General features: G+C 35.3%; 1 protein-coding gene across 1 annotated transcript in view; it reads right to left on the reverse strand.

The window, feature by feature from the left end:
- Positions 1 to 16,252, reverse strand: part of JAM2 (junctional adhesion molecule 2) — a 34,251-nt gene that overhangs the window by 5,500 nt on the left and 12,499 nt on the right. The window contains exons 2-6 of the mRNA XM_023529544.1: positions 11,168 to 11,296; positions 9,620 to 9,772; positions 7,132 to 7,334; positions 4,551 to 4,650; positions 627 to 734 (exon numbers count right to left, since the gene is read on the reverse strand). Coding sequence (XP_023385312.1) covers positions 627 to 734; positions 4,551 to 4,650; positions 7,132 to 7,334; positions 9,620 to 9,772; positions 11,168 to 11,296 — 693 coding nt within the window. The remainder of the gene's footprint in view (positions 1 to 626; positions 735 to 4,550; positions 4,651 to 7,131; positions 7,335 to 9,619; positions 9,773 to 11,167; positions 11,297 to 16,252) is intronic.

Consider the following 16,252-nt stretch of genomic DNA (forward strand, 5'->3'; position numbering starts at 1 on the left):
GACAATAAAACAGATTATTTTTAAGTCTCACTCATTTACATCAAACTTATCACCAAACATAGGTTTAGAGTAACAAGAGGTCTAAACCTAAAGAACTAAAAACCTTGTTCAGCAGCAACGTTAATATAATAGGTATCTACTTTCCATTGAACAATTATCTTCTAAATACAGTTGTGCTAAATTCCACATTCCACTGTTTTACACTGATAAAACATTTCACTGATTTATTTCAATGAAATTTCTTATCATAAAACTAGAAATCAATTTATCATTTGAGATATAGAATTCCAAACTTAAAAGGATCTTAAATACATGTACATGTACTATAAAGATCCACCTGTGTTGACTATCTCTCAGTATTGCTGCACTATGCCTCTCCAGGGTACCTCTCTCATACTCTGTGGTATCCTCTGGAATACAAGGCTGAGGCAGCTCTGCCTTTCCTCCCTATATGCTAAGGTGCTTGAGTCACCTGTGTGTCATCTTGGATATTTCCTACTGCAGAAAAAAGCAATGAAAAATATTCTCCAGAGTTTGTTAGAACATCTTAAGAGAAACGATATCTCATGAAAAAAACTCTATTTCCACAAGAAGTTGTCTAGCAAAGAAAGGTGAAAGTCACTTACTTGAAAAGTAGCCTTTCCTCTGAGCATAGCACACACCAAAGCCACAAATGGAAATCACTAAAGCCACAGCTACTACAGCTGCTATGATGCCACTTATGTTGAGATCATCTAGAATGCAAAATCAGGAATTCAGGTCACGCATGAATTCAGGTCAAATAGATGGAGAGGCGTAGTCATTAAACTGAAAAAGTTCAAAAAAGCTCCCATTTGCAGTTATACCATAAACATGGATACTTTCATGCTTTTGAAGCCTGTTCAACTCACTCGCTTCCAGGATATGAATCAAAATTGATTGAAAATATTAACAGAACTAAAGTTAAATTTTTAAAAGTTCTATGGATCAGAAATAAAATGTATAGTATTTCTCTTGCATTCATCTGGAGATATAATTATTCATTGGATTAAATATCAGACTGGAAGTGATCTTCAAAGTTCAGTGAGCTCAGGTATTCTACTACGACCCCCACTCCAAGTTTTGCTTAAAATTCTTCTATATCATTATCTGTGTCAGTTTTACAAATGATGGAAAACTCATTCAACCCCAGAGAAAGCCTATGCCACTGTTGTTCAATAAAGTGTCAGAAACATCTTCCTTCTTGAATTATATGGCCTTGTGTGTGTACATATATGCCGTTACATATGTATCATTAAACTGTCATTCCATTAAATTTTATATGAATTAAATTGAAGTTTTTTCTTGTTGCTATTAAGTCATCTTTCCCCTAACCTAACACAAATGGATTTTTTGGATCCAAGTTTGAAATCACTACCATGTTACCACCTTGTGAAGGTTTTTCAGATACTGATTGTTACCCAAGAAATAGATTATTAATCTTCCAAGGTTAATATTTCTGCAATTGGGAATAGCATCAAAAACACTTTCATTCAAGTCATTAATAAAATGATGAACATGACTTTGTTAGGGAAAGAACTATGTAACAGGCTATTAAATACATTTAAAACCTCCCTTCATACATGTGATTTATTAGCATTCTCTGAGTGTGAGATCCAGCTATGCGTGAATCCATGTAAATATTTAATTTGGATCACATTTCTCAATCTTGTCCATAAGGATTTCATAAGCCACACTCTTCTGTCATTTAGATACTTCCTATGTATTGATTAACATGTTAGTTACCTGTGCTTTTTAAAGGAGCAATTCCTCAAAGGAACCTCGTTTTTAAAAGCAAGTACTAATTAGCATATTACTACATAATTTGGAGAAAATATTAGGTATTATCTTTCTCAACAGTAGTTTTACATATTTTAAAGCACTGTGTATTGAGGAAAAGATACTTTTAGAAACATCATGTGAGTCTGCTTTTCATAAAAACTTTTGGTCTCCAAATTTTTTCCTAAAAAATTTGAAATATTAACTGATTTTTTTTAAAGAAAACACAACAAATTTTTTGAAAGGCTAAGTAATTTGACGAGAGCAGAAAACATTGACTATTGCTTGGTATAATCTCAGTTCACATTTGCTTGAGCATTGGAAGGTCAACGAGATCAGCTATTTATTTACTTGCATAAAAAATAGCAGAGAGGGAAAAAAATTCACAATAATCACAATCTAAGGCAAATTAAATTAATAACTAAATGAAACTCCTGAGAACCAAACTGTACCTATTTTCTTTGTAGTACTCAATGAATTTGACATTTATGAAGGGTTCAACCTAAAGGCCATTTTATGACAAAAAAACCGTCCTGTACTTTGTCAATGAATTTGACATTTATGAAGGATTCAACCTAAAGGCTATATCTAGCCAAAAAAAAACAAAAAACAAAAAAAACCAAAAAAACTCTTTCCATGTAAGTGCTAAGTCATGATATAAATTTTATTTTATTTTCTTCAGCGAATGGAAGCTAGAGACTTGTAAGTTAGAGGTAAGTTGTTTCATCCCATTTGTCATTTACTGTTAGATAGTGACCAAGTCACATAGGAAGAGGAAATGTAACAACATGTGTAAAAATACTTTGCATTCTTTCTTTAAAAAAAAAAAAAAAGAAATGTTACTGTAAAAAGAAGGCACCCCTATTTTAACAAAAAGGAAAAGAATCAAACTGCTAAAATGCCATGCATGAGTGGGGCCTTCTTGTGATCATTAGCAAACCCATGGTCTACTTTTTTTCTATACTTCAAAAAGAACTTCTTTAGGACACTTAACAGATTCTGCTTTTGGTTACAAGTTATTAGTGATAATTCACGAAGAAAATTGAACATGAGATTTCATCAATTCTTACATATTTCAAAAAGTGTAAATTCCAAAGCAAAGGCATTAAACACCTAGGATCAATGGATGAGCATTAAACAAACTAATTTTAACTTTTAAGCTAACCTATACCCAGAAAGGCTAGATTTGTAGAAATCATATTTAAAGTAGTACTATTAGCAAAACAGAAACTATAAATTTTACTTGTTATATATTTATTTACTGTGTGCTAGGAAAAATGCACGTTAACTAAAATGTCAAAACCATGACATCAGAGATAGTATTTCTTAAGATGAGGCTAAATTAGGCCTTAAAATTAAACATGGCTGTTTAGAGAAAAATAATTGATAATAATAATGAGGGGGTACAAGGTTATGGTAAAAACCACGAGGATAGTATGTGAGTAAATGAAGTCAGGAAAACGCTGGATTAATGTGTTAATCTTTAAACAGGTTCTGATGAATTCTTCTAATAACTCCAGAGCATCATTGAGATAGTTTCTGATAATTTAATCAAATGCTTATGTTTGACTATAACTGTCAACACTTGAATGAATTTGGTAGATAGCACGTATCCCAGAATTTAAAAAAAAAAACAGAAATTTGAAATTACTTGTAGAAATTAGAATATGTTATTGAATACTTTATATTTTAGGATATCTTCAGGTCTAGTAAGATTATATTTTCTTTAAAAGTAACACTAAGCGTTTAACTGTGCATAAATAATACATATTACTGCACACATATCTGCATACCTCTAAGCACATTGAAAAAATGAATTTCTGACCCCACCAAACTGAGGACAAGCTTCTCAACCAAGGGGAGCTCTCAGAATTCGACTTCAGGGTACAGCCCTCCTGAGTGACCTTTAGCCCCCTGGGTACCATCTCAGCTCATCTCTCTCTATTATAGAACCATTTTGAAAACACATGGCTTTCACGCAAGGAAAAATTAAACAAAATTATTAACAATAAAATGAAAAAGAAGTTTGCTCTGAACTCACATAATCTGAAAATATTCTTGAGCACCAATTTTATTGGTTTCTAAGAAGCTTATTTTGTATAACATAATTAATATATGGCAGCAACCTTTTATAACAACCTAAATCCATAAAGATAGTCAACATGTCTTTTTTGAGAAGAAATTCTGCAATAAGTGTAAGCATAGTATTTCAAGGGATCAACAAAATTAACAATAATAACCTGATAGCAAGTAAAATAGTCAATACTTATGTAGTGGTCACAGTATGCCAACACTGTTCACTATGAAGATTATTTTCATCTTCATAACAACTCTATGAGGATGGTATATTACTACTGCCATTTTGGGGAGACTGAGGCACAGAGGTCAAACAATTTGCCCAAGAGTATGTAGCTGGTAAGTGACAGAGCTGGAATCCAAACTCCCATACGGAGTCCTTGACCCTGAGTAATTTATGAGACTCTTACTTTTGTTTGGAAGATCACTCAGATGAGCATAGTTTCAAAACAATAATTTGAAAAATTCAAAACTTTGTGAAGTATTATACTTGTTTGGGAGATAGATTTAAAAAGCGTCTTTGCTCTTTGCAGCACTTTCTGTCAAGCTAGTTTTAAACATTCCTTCCAGTTTATCCTTCCAATCACTCAGCACTTTCCTACCCCTCACCCCTTCCACCTGTAAACCTGTGCATCCTAATTGCAAACCATTTGTTTCTCCCGGTATTTCATGCTTACCTACTTGCATTCGTTTCCCAGGACACCGGCGATATCCAACAGAATTACGGGCTTCACAGGAATATTCTCCACTGTCCAGTTTTGAAACTGTGTTAAATTGCTATTTGTGGAGGAGGAAAAAAAATGTATTTTTTAAGCAATAAATCTACGAGTAGTCTCCTAAAATAACCATGTCCCTTGAATTTTAGCATTAAGTTGGTCTTTCCTTTTCAATGACTTAGACTGTATATCTTTACCATGAATTCAAAAATCTTCCATGCCTTCAAGGAGTAGATAGCTAGGTCTGCTTTTTTTATTTGACAGAAAAAGACTTATTGAGAAGTGTCTTTTTTGTGTGTGATACTGTGAACGTAGTACAGTTAAGAAGGCAGTGGGTATTTTAGAAAGTTTATAGCACATTGTACTATTAAGTATTCTAGGTATTTCTAATTCCCCTACGAAATGCCATTTGGAAGTGAAGTGAGTTCACTGCAGCAGCAAACATTAACCCTTCCTCTAAAGAGGCAAATAATTACCAGGAAGTAATGTAATGCCTAGGAAATCGTAATTGATGTAGCTTATGGAATTATAAATTCTATTGGTCATAGAATTTTTGAAAATTCTGAAAACATTAAGTCCAACTCTTGCTCCTTCTATGCCCTGCTGAAGCAACGGAAAGGTGAGACTGATATAATAGGCTTCATACTTGTTAGTAGCTTTATCCCCTTGGGAAAGTTCTGGAAGGAAGGAAGTTAGGAAGGGAGGGAAGTAGAAACACAGAAAAGAAGACTGAAAGGAAGAAGGGAAGGCAGGAAGACAGGAAGGGAGAGAGAGGGAAAAAGAGAATGAATGCAGTGGGTCCTAACACCCTAAGAGACCCTTCCAGGACCCTGCCAGGTAAGAGGGGTGCTCAGAACCATCACTTCAGTATCCTCCTGTCAGACCCTAATAGCACAGTGGTCACTGATGACCCCATTCATGAGAGCCAAGAACCTCTAAGGAGAACCTTCTCACTACCTGTGATCCTCCTGCAACACATGTTCCTAAAAATAGCCAAAGTTTTGATTTATGAACTCCTTTTCCTCTCTCACTCTTTTTTACCCGCTACTCACATACTTCCCCTTTCTGTATACTTCCATATATCGGGATTAAAGCTTTTCCTCATTTATTTTAACTTTATGGAATCATCTCTCACTCCCCCAAAAGCCAGAATATTTTTAAAATATCCACCATGAGTTCAAGGCCAAAGCTATTTATACACAATAAGTTAGATGAAAACAATGATCTTCCAGCACATCATAACGGGTAATTGAGAGGATGTCATTGTCATCCTTACACTGGAGCCTTTGTCAGTTGCTCGTTTCTCAGGAAAGAACCCATCCTAGCTATGCCTTGGTGCATTCCCTTGACATCACGAGATATATTTCAAGGACTGAGGCTGACGGAGGAAAGTGAATCTATACCATTTCGGACTTGCCTTGGGGCTTTTATCACCTGCTCCGAGAAAAAACAAATTTGAAAAGTAAATATAGGAAAGTGTGACGGCAGGTTTTCTACCCAATTTCTCAGTGTAAAATCGCTCGGACCTGCTGACAGAGCCTGCTGACACAGAGAGGGCCAGAGCGTGGCATTCTTCAAGCAGTAGCCGCATCCATCAATATGCTTCATTATTTAGCCACTTTATCAATACACTTTGTTATTTACCAGAAGATCTAGTTTTTAAATGTTATCATGTGCTTGTAGATTGAAGGAATGAAACATTATACTTTCCTTTTAAAATTCATTAAATTATTATCAACATGCCTTTAAGATTTTTTTGATAATGGTTGTGGTAGTGATTCAGCATTAATGAAAATCAGACAGTTAAAAACTGACATGTTATATTACTTCAAATAAAAGAAAACGACTCAGGCTTAATGTTTGTTTTTTTTTGCTTCCGCCTCTAGCCTGAAAAGTCAAGACAAAAAAGTAAACTTATTTTTATTTTTAAACGTCATTAAACTTAGGGGGCTATTTATAGGTTTCTGTCAGTATTCCAGAAAAGTTTTTCAATTAGATATTTTTAAGGGGTAAACAATCAGAAAATCTGGACTAAATCTAAAGTAATAGATACTCAAGTCACAGTGTCAACTGTTGATCTTCTAGCCATGGAAAAAGTTTAATGACACAGACAGCTCATCATAGGTTGGAGATAGTCACTGTTCTCAGGTGGCTGGCACTGGGGTCAGGACATCCCCAAGACTGTTTTTATGCATTTCCCTGACATTGTGACTACGAGACTGCACTTTGTACCTTTCTAGACCAGGAAGGCAGCTGTAGTGAACTGCCTGACCCTGAATCATGAATTGGACTTGGTCTGTCTCAGGTAAACATGCAGATCCTTGTGTGTTCGGCTCGGTTCTGTACTGTCTTCCCACCTCCTGTAGCCACTCTCAATCACTGCTCTGTGCACAGACCACCATTTTTCCTGCTGCCCACTCTTCTCGCCACGTAACAAGCAACACTTCCAGCCTTCTATTCTCTATCATTTTAGTTACAATAACTTTTTTTTTTTTCTCCAAATGCAAGACAGTTATTAGGCCAATGCTTGAAATGACCTTACCAGAGTTCCAGATTTTGTATTTATTGTGTATGAGCTGTTGGTGCTTTGGGAGCCAAGTTTAGGATTCCCTGACAAACGGATGCCATCTTTAAACCACGTGTATTCAGGGGCTGGATTCCCTTCTCTGTCTTGACATCGCAGCTCCACCACAGTTCCACTCAGAGCAGAATTGGGTACTTCACATGATGGAACTGCCGGAGCCACTGAGGGATGGAAGCCAAACGGTATTGGTTATTTATAAGCTAAACAAGGATTTTAACAGGTAAAGATGGACGGATCGGACACCTGTGATAGAGACTGGCTATTTGTTCAAGAGACTCATTTCTCTTCTTCATGGGCACACGGCTAGACCGCGTTTGCCAGCTCTCCTGCCACCGGACGGGGGCCTATCCATGGTTTTGGCCAATGAAATGTGGGGAAAAGTGATAGATGGCATTTCTAGGACTGAGCCATAAAAGCCTCCTGTGTAATTCTCCCTTCATTTACTACCCACCCCCTCCCATGACCAAGTAGGTGTCGACAACCATGGTGACCTCAGAAAGCCATTAAAGATGTCAGACCTATATTAGTTGGGTCTATAATGATTTCATAAAGCAGAGTAATATAGCTCCACCACTACATCTCTGTCCCAGCTATTCAGACTTTACTTACACAAGAAGGAAACTTCTATTACATTAAGCCACTCACTGAGTGTTTTCGTTATAATAGCAAGCATATGTTAGCTAATATAATTGCTTATCCTCTTGGATAAACAATCTCTACTTCTTTTTTCCTCATCAATTTTTTTAAAGACTTTATTCAGCAAAATCATTCATTTACACAATGGGGAATGCTATTTTAATTTTGTCAATGAAATAACAACAAATTGAACAGAAATAAACCTCACCAAAGGTTTTAATGTTTTATTACCAACTATATTCAAAAGAAGTCAAACCTGAGTATATTTTTCAAGACTAGTACTCAAACTAAAATCCTATCTGCATAGCATTGGCCAAACTAAAGAATGCTTGAGTTAGAGTTATTCTGGTCCCAAGGATTTGTAAAGTAAACCAGACTTTATACAGTGACTCAAATCCAGGAAAACCCAGAATTCGAAGTGGTTGGCAGAATTCTAAGATGGTCCCCCAGGTATATATACACTTTCTCTCATCCCATCAAACACTAATGTAGGTACTATAAGAGATTTTTGGAGATATAATTAAGGCTCCAAATCCACTGTCGTTAGATAGGGAGCTTAAATAGATGGACTGCCCTAAACAATGATACCTTTAAAAGTGGTTTTCTCTGGCTGATCACAAAAGGGAAAATGAGAGAGTCAGAGTCAAAGAAAGATGAGACATTCTTTTGTTGAAATTAAGATGGAGAGAGCCACATGGCAAAGAATGCGGTGGCTCTAGGAGCCAAGTGTGGTCCCCCAGCTCATAGCCAGCAGGGAATGGGGACTTCAGTTCTACTACGAAAAAGGACTGAAATCTGCAGATGACAAGAAAGAGCTTGGCAGTAGATTTTCCCCCAGTGCCTGCCCAGCCGATGCCTTGATTTCAGCCTCATAAAACCCTAAGCAGGGAACCCTGCCACGTCATGCTGGCCTTCTGATTTGCAGAATTGTGAACAAATAAATGGGTGCTGTTTCAGGCTGCTAAGTTCGTGATCGTCTGTTATGTAGCAATAGAAAACGAACACACCAGCTGAATCTCCTGCAAGGCCTTCTGAACTAAATTTCTTCAATAGTAGCTCATCACTAGTATTTTAGAAAAAGCCTAGACTACATATGAAAAGGAAGAGAAGTTATTTTATTTCCTTTACTTGGTAGTTTATACTGACATCTATGAAGGAGCAAAGATCATGTTCCGGCACCAAGTGTCATCACGAGCTGCGACTCTCAGTGGTTCTTACAGAAACTAAACATTCTGGCTTTGGAGTTAACCCCATCGGGATCCTAATCCTGGTCCAAACACTCACTAGCTGTTGAACTCTGGGAAAATTATTTAACTTATATTTCCTCACTTGTGAAAATCGGGTTGTCTGTGAAGATTAAGTAAAATTACATATGTGAAAGGGCTCACACATACTAGCTGCACAATAAATGCTAATTTCCTTTCTTTCTCAAATAATTTCTAATATTTCTCCTGGTCTACATTTTCATTTTACTGCTTTTATATTATCTCATGTGATAATATTTTGTGTGGTAGGAAAAATACTACATATGCTGACAGTTATTGCAAAATAGACTCTTGGAAAAATTACTCCCTAGGTACAATGTAAGACAATTAAGATTTACCTCAATCTTAAATGAAAACAGATACTGAATTAGTAATAGTAAAATTTCAGCAGCCCAATGAGGTGAAGTGAGACAGACTTTGCGGGAAAGGTGATGGGAAGGTGATGCTGGCGGTCTCCATAATGGACTGGGACCCTGAGCTGCTCCAGCGTTGGGGAACGGGGGTGGGGCGGGGAACAGTATAGTGCACAGACACAAGCCCGTTACCTAATACTTCTAGGGTGACCGTATCCTCTTCCAGGTTTTGGCCTTGTTCAGACGGAGCACTAATTTCACAACGATATTTCCCGGCATCACGTCTTGTAACATTTTTGATCCGTATACTGAAATCGATCAGCTCAGCTCGATCTTTAAAATCACCTTTTAGAAAAAGAAGACAATGATGTTAATAATGCAAGTTCCTTTCTGTATACTACCTTTCTCAAGTCACTTCATTCAGTAACCAAAGCATTTATTTTCCTATTAATAAACTCAATGTAAAAACTTAAAAGTTGTATATGGGGTGCTGCTGTTTCAATTTTTTAAAAAAAATAATAACATACTGTTTACAAAAGAATATTCAGTTCTACATTCCCATATTTTATTTTAAAGAATTCAAACCTCATTCCTGTCTGACCTCCTTCTAATATGCGTATAAAAATACTCCTGTCTTCCAAAGATATGGAGAGCCTAGTTTAACTAGCTGGAATAGTAAGTTTATGTGCTGTGTAGTGGTCCACATGACATTGCCAGAAAGAAAAGGTGAGGGTGGTCTTAAAAACATTCTTTTGGTTAGTTTTTGATAGTAATATGCACAGAATTGAAATAGCGTTCTGTATAACTTTCAGGTGTCAGAAATGGTAACAGTAGAAAATTTAAGTAAAGACAGCTGTGCTATGAGCACACTGAAGTCTGTAGCCTTAGTTTGACAGATAAGAACCAGAAAGATATTTGAAGTTTTATAAGAACTTTAAACATTTGTTTACTTGTTTATTACTTTGAACTTAAAGTAATGCATAGTATTTTAAAATGATAACATGTTTATACTTGTTAAATTACATTTCCAACTTTTAAAATATTTGTAATGGAAAATTTTAAACAAACACAAAATTAGTACAGTAAAATGAACCTCAATGTACCCAGCTAATAGTCATCGATGCATGGCCTGTCTTATTTCATTTGTATCTCTAACCAATGAATTATTTTGAAGAAAATCCAAGACATCATAGCATTTCATCCATCATTATCAACACTTTAAATTAAAAGTTCATCACATATTCAATAGGAAAAATAGGGAAGAGAAAAAATGAAAAACAAATAAAAATAAATAAATAATGCAATGGTTAAACATAGTTGTATTTACCCTCCCTAAGCTTCTCAGTGGTAGCCTAACTTTCTAGATGGATATGTGGAAATAGGCTGAAGTTATTATAACTGAGCAGTGGCCCTCCATCCCAACTCCTCCCCTTTCTCTTTTCTTTATCTTGAGAATTTAATCTACCAGGCCAGTAAGAACAATTGCATTTTGCATCCTCTAGGACTGAACTGAGAAAATGTCCAGGGTCTCAGTGGTATTCACCAGCATTTGTTTTCTGTTCTCTGTTTTTGTGGTTGAGTTCTACATCTCAGTCACTCACTGTTGGTTTCACCTCACACTTACAAAAACACATAGTTTCAGTAATCAGCCATGTCCTGTTCCATTTGTAAATAAAAGGATGCGAGCTGTACTTGGTGTTTGTTTCTTGCTCTGACCTCATCAAGTCTTCAGCTTCTTACCTTGAAGAGCTTGTTGATAGTAGACGAAGGAGACACTCTGCCCTAGTTTCTTCCACTCTAATCTGAAGGCAATGGTCCTCTTCGGGTATTTACAGGCTAAAATAACCTCTAGAAACAACAAAAATACTTACTTAATGCTAATTGTCCCTCCGAAATTATATTTTACTTAATGAATGAATTTTTAACATCCTTAAGTTATTTCTTTATATTTCTATTCATTCATTCATTCATTCATTCATTCATCCATTCACTCAGAAATTACCTCGACAGGTACCTTGTTGGCTTAACCCAAAGATGAACTGAAAGCATGATAGCTCTTCCACATAATAATTGTGTGACTCTATGCTACTTTCCCTAGTTCTTGAGCTTCAGTTACCATCTGTAAAATAAGATAGTATCTCATAGAATTCTTGTGAGTTCTCAAATATAATAACATATGCATAGTAAGTACTTTAAAATGGCAGCTGTGGTTAATTATGATTAATTATTAATTATTATTATCTTATTCTTTCCAGTATCAGTCTTTGAAGATTTTATAGTCAGAAAAAAAGAGGCAAAAAGATAATATAATTCCAGTCCGATGTGATGAGTGTCAGGATGGAGGTAAGCAGAGGGTGCTTCATGCTTAGTACCTAAGAAAGGCACATAGTACAGCCCAGGACATGCTATGGAAACCCACAAACATTCCCTCAACATGCTACAGTCTCACTCAGATCCCCACTTTGATAACCCTCTCTATGAATACATTAACACAAACCCAATATGGTCTTCTAATAAATCGTTGACTCCTACCTCTTACTTCAATCCAGATAATTATTAAAAGATTTAATCTTGGCATCGAGCTTAACTTCCTCAATGTTGCTGACTAAGGTCACTTTATTATAAGAAATTTACTCTAGTTATATCATTCCTGGAACCTCTGAAGGAAACTCCTATTTGCACTGTCCAAACAAGATGATTGAATGGGGGCAGGGGAACCCAGCGCCTAACTGCCAACTGCCTCAAGATGCCAAATGAAAACCTCCAGTTCTAAATATTTTTAAAGTATAGTTCAGCCAGGCTCTCCAGAGTGTGAACTTTATATTTCTGAAATTTTTTTTCCCCACAATGCATACAGTTTGACCAAAAAGCACAGTATCTTTGACTAGAAGAGAAATTATGTAAAACTTCTTTCAAATATAATTTCTGATTTTAATGTTAAGCAGATTTAATGACATTTTTAAAAGAGAATTCAGTAATTTATGTCATATGGTAGAGAGTAATACTTAAAATATCCCAGGTTTTATTAAAAATATACACAATAGGTATGGACAAAAAGCCTGTATAAATATGTATGAAAATGTTAATTCAGTGGTGATTTTTCTGTGATAGAATTATGATTTTTCTTTTTCTTATATGTAGTTTCTAATTTTTTTTAGTTCCATACATATGGCTAGAAATCTAGAAATAGAATAAAAGATAATGAAAAATAGAAAGTAGGACAAAGAAGGCATGGGGGGAAAAAAAACCCCTAAAGTTGTTTTTAAAGATGCCTAAAGTTTTAAAAGCAGGTTTTACATTACGAAGAGACATCATTTTACAGATGTGTTTACATTTATGCTACAAAGACCAATGTGGGCTGAGGGACTTGTCTGAGGAAACGCAGTTCTGTTCTGTTGATTAAGGAGAATGGGTGGTGACTTTCCGGAGTCTTGAGTTTTAGATAGGTTTCCTTCCCGTATTTTGTTGAGTTTCCAACAATTAAACACACACCCACATTCATTTTTAGACTATACTCCTAGGTTTTAGGAATAAATTTATACTCACATAATCACATTGTTTTACATATTTAACTAGACACACACACACACACACACACACACACACACATACACATACACACACACCCCCCTCGGTAAATTCTTCCTCATTTGTGTCCTCCTTGCTTTATGGAAAACTTCTTCAGAAATTATATTCGAAAATGTAACCAATGATTTTCCTAAATACAGTGATTCTACTCCAGCCTCACTCACACTGAAGATGTAAAATGTGGAGAAATGTTCTATGCAATTTGTCCAAAATATATTTAGTACTTACTGTGTGTCCAGCATTGTTCTTGAGCTATATCAGTGAGCGAAACAAAGATCTCTGCCCTTTCGGATCTTACAGTTCACAGGGGGAGTCAGGCACACAAGAAACATCATAAAGTGACTCTATAATATGTTGGGAGATGAGTGATATGGAAATAGGGTATGTCAGAGTATAGGAGGTTTGGGAGTGCTGGGGAACAGGGGCGCAATATAAAAAAAGAGGGTAATCGGTTCACTACATTTAGATGGTGACATTTGAGCACAGACTTAAAAGAAGGAATTAGAATGCCTTAGAATTCAAATTAGAATACCTTAGAATTAGAATTTAGAATTCACCATACAGTTCTTTGGGAGTGTTCTAAAGCAAGAAATTAGCCAGTTCTTACATCCTAAGGTGACAATACCTTGACCACCAGAACTGTGAGTAAGTCCGCTGGAATCATGGGGTCAATATCTGAGGATAAAGAACCAATTGTACTTAGAAGCTAACTGCCATGACTCTCTCTCTTAGCCAAAGTTCAACACGTGGGGCCAGCGTAATTTTGCATCTAGTGCTAGGAGTTATTTTGCCATAATATAGTACTTTCAAGTACAGGCTTTGAAGTTAGATCTGTGTCATAGACTAAGTGTGTGATATTGCACAAATTACTTAACTTTTTTTGAACATTATATTCGCAACCGTAAAATGAAAAAAATGACGGTACGCATCTCACAAAGTTGTATGAATTAAGAGAGATGATGCATTTATATACTTGGGTGCACATGGTACTTTGCAAATAGTACGTGCTCCATAAATGGTCCTTATTAATTTCATCCATGAGTAACTTCTCTTAGTTGTATTTGTAAGCTTGCCTTGATATAATAAAAATCCACATTTTACACCATCACAAATTTACCTAAAAATCATTCAAATTTGCACTAAAATGTTACTTCTGTTTGAGACAGCAAAGAAAATAATAGATAAATCATATTTTCTCAAAATAAGGCATATTGAAACAGAAACAAACACCAAGTCGTTCTATTAAGATGATTATTTCTTTGCCAACATTATGTTTTATTTGGACTGAGAAAAGATAATTCTTTGTTTAGAAAAAGTATTAGCAACCGCTATTTTGCCTGTAGCAAAATAGTCACATTTAGGAATCACATAGAATCACTGTGAATTTTAATTCTTCTAGGGTTCTGTACTGCTATCTTTTGATTTTATTCTCTGTGCTCAAGTTAAAAATCATCAAAATCTTACACAATGCCAGGAGAGAATTGATACTACCAAAGCAGTTCTGAAGAATTACCAAAAATTACTTCTGTGAAGAAAAGTATTCTGTGAAACTCTGAATGACAGCTCTGGGGTTGGACTCTCCCTGCATAAGGTTGCTCATATAATTTATAAGGCTGGCAGAGCTGCCTTCATTTCAGTCTGCTGTTGGCACCACTATGGGAGGTGATATAGAACAGTGTACTAAAAAGAAGGAACTAATTACGATTTATTAACATCAGAGAGACAGGAGACAAAAAAAAAATAAATGAATTGGTGGAACACACATATGCAAATCATAAAATATTTTGGACTTTAACTAAAATTAAATTACTGCATAAAATATCCTAAAACTAAAATGGAAGAAGATAGAAATTTATTTTTGTTTGCTAGTGAGCCAAGTTGGGGTGATTGGAGTACATATAAAATAGAACCAAAATGTAAATCTTAATAAAAGAAGCAGAGATAAAACAAACACCAAAAAAGGCTTATTTGGGAATAAGTATGAGTAACATTTGATTGCAATAAATTATACAAGGACTTTCTATATTAAAAACAAAACACACATTGAAAAGTAATGTAAATGGTACTGCGTTTTGGTCTGGAGTGATGGACATGTTTTGGAACTAGACAGAGATGGTAGTTGCACAACATTGTGAATGTACTAAATACTACTGAATTGTTCACTATATGGTAGGTTTTATGTTATGAGAATTTCCCCACAATAATTTTTTTTAAAGTAATTAATGTAAGACTGAAGAATATAATTTTGGCATCCTAATTCAGTATCAAAGCATAAGGCTTGGAGGGGAAGGGTGGGGGCGGAGCAGTGATGTATGTCCATGGTATCTAGTCGGACCCAACAGAAAGAACCTCTAGGAAAGTGAACAGTAAGAGAAATTAACTTCACTTCCTGTGTCCCTAATGGACATCCTGACGCATCTTTTCCTCTCACTGTGCTCACTTGTTTGGCCTTTCCAGTCTCTTTGGCATCTTGTCCAGCCCTATTTATCTTCCCTATAAGCATGCTCATAGTCCCAAATTACTCCTTATCATTAATTTCCTCTTCCCATTTCTTCCAATTTAAAACTATATCAGGATAAAGAATGTTTTATTACCTTAATCATGTAAAATATCAGGTCTTAAAAGAACTTGATTAACCTAAATAATTATTTGATAATTTATTATTGAGTGATTTATCATTTTTAAATGACGGGCTGACTCTTATTATAGCATATTTTTAATGAATAAGATAATGTAACACTATATGTGCTAGGCACTATTGTAAACACCGTAATTCTTCCTATTGTAAAATAGGAAGAATTAAATGAATTAGTATTTAACTAATTCATTTAATTCTTCCCCACCGCAGCCCTATTCTTAATCTTTGTCTTTTTTCCTTCAAACCTATCTCACTCCAACTTCAAGAACCTAAGACATTACCTGAAGAAGAAAGATCAGACATTCAGGAATTGTTTCTTAAAAGTTTACAATCTCTGGCCTAAACAAGCATCACATTTAAGAAATAGTCATATTCCTATGTGCCTAGTATTATTGTGTTCTAGATAAAAGATCCTTTGGAAAACTATTTGATACAATATTTGAAGTAAATTTATAAAGGCCTTATAAATTTTTTCCTTGTTTATTAGTCTTAATTTTTTTTTTTAAATTGCAGTAATATACTTAAAACTTATCACCTTAATGATTTTTAACTGGATAGTTCAGTAGTGTTAAGTATGTTCACTCACATTGTTGGGCAAC

This window comes from Pteropus vampyrus, unplaced genomic scaffold (assembly GCF_000151845.1).
Source record: "Pteropus vampyrus isolate Shadow unplaced genomic scaffold, Pvam_2.0 Scaffold38, whole genome shotgun sequence".
Lineage (NCBI taxonomy): Eukaryota > Metazoa > Chordata > Mammalia > Chiroptera > Pteropodidae > Pteropus > Pteropus vampyrus.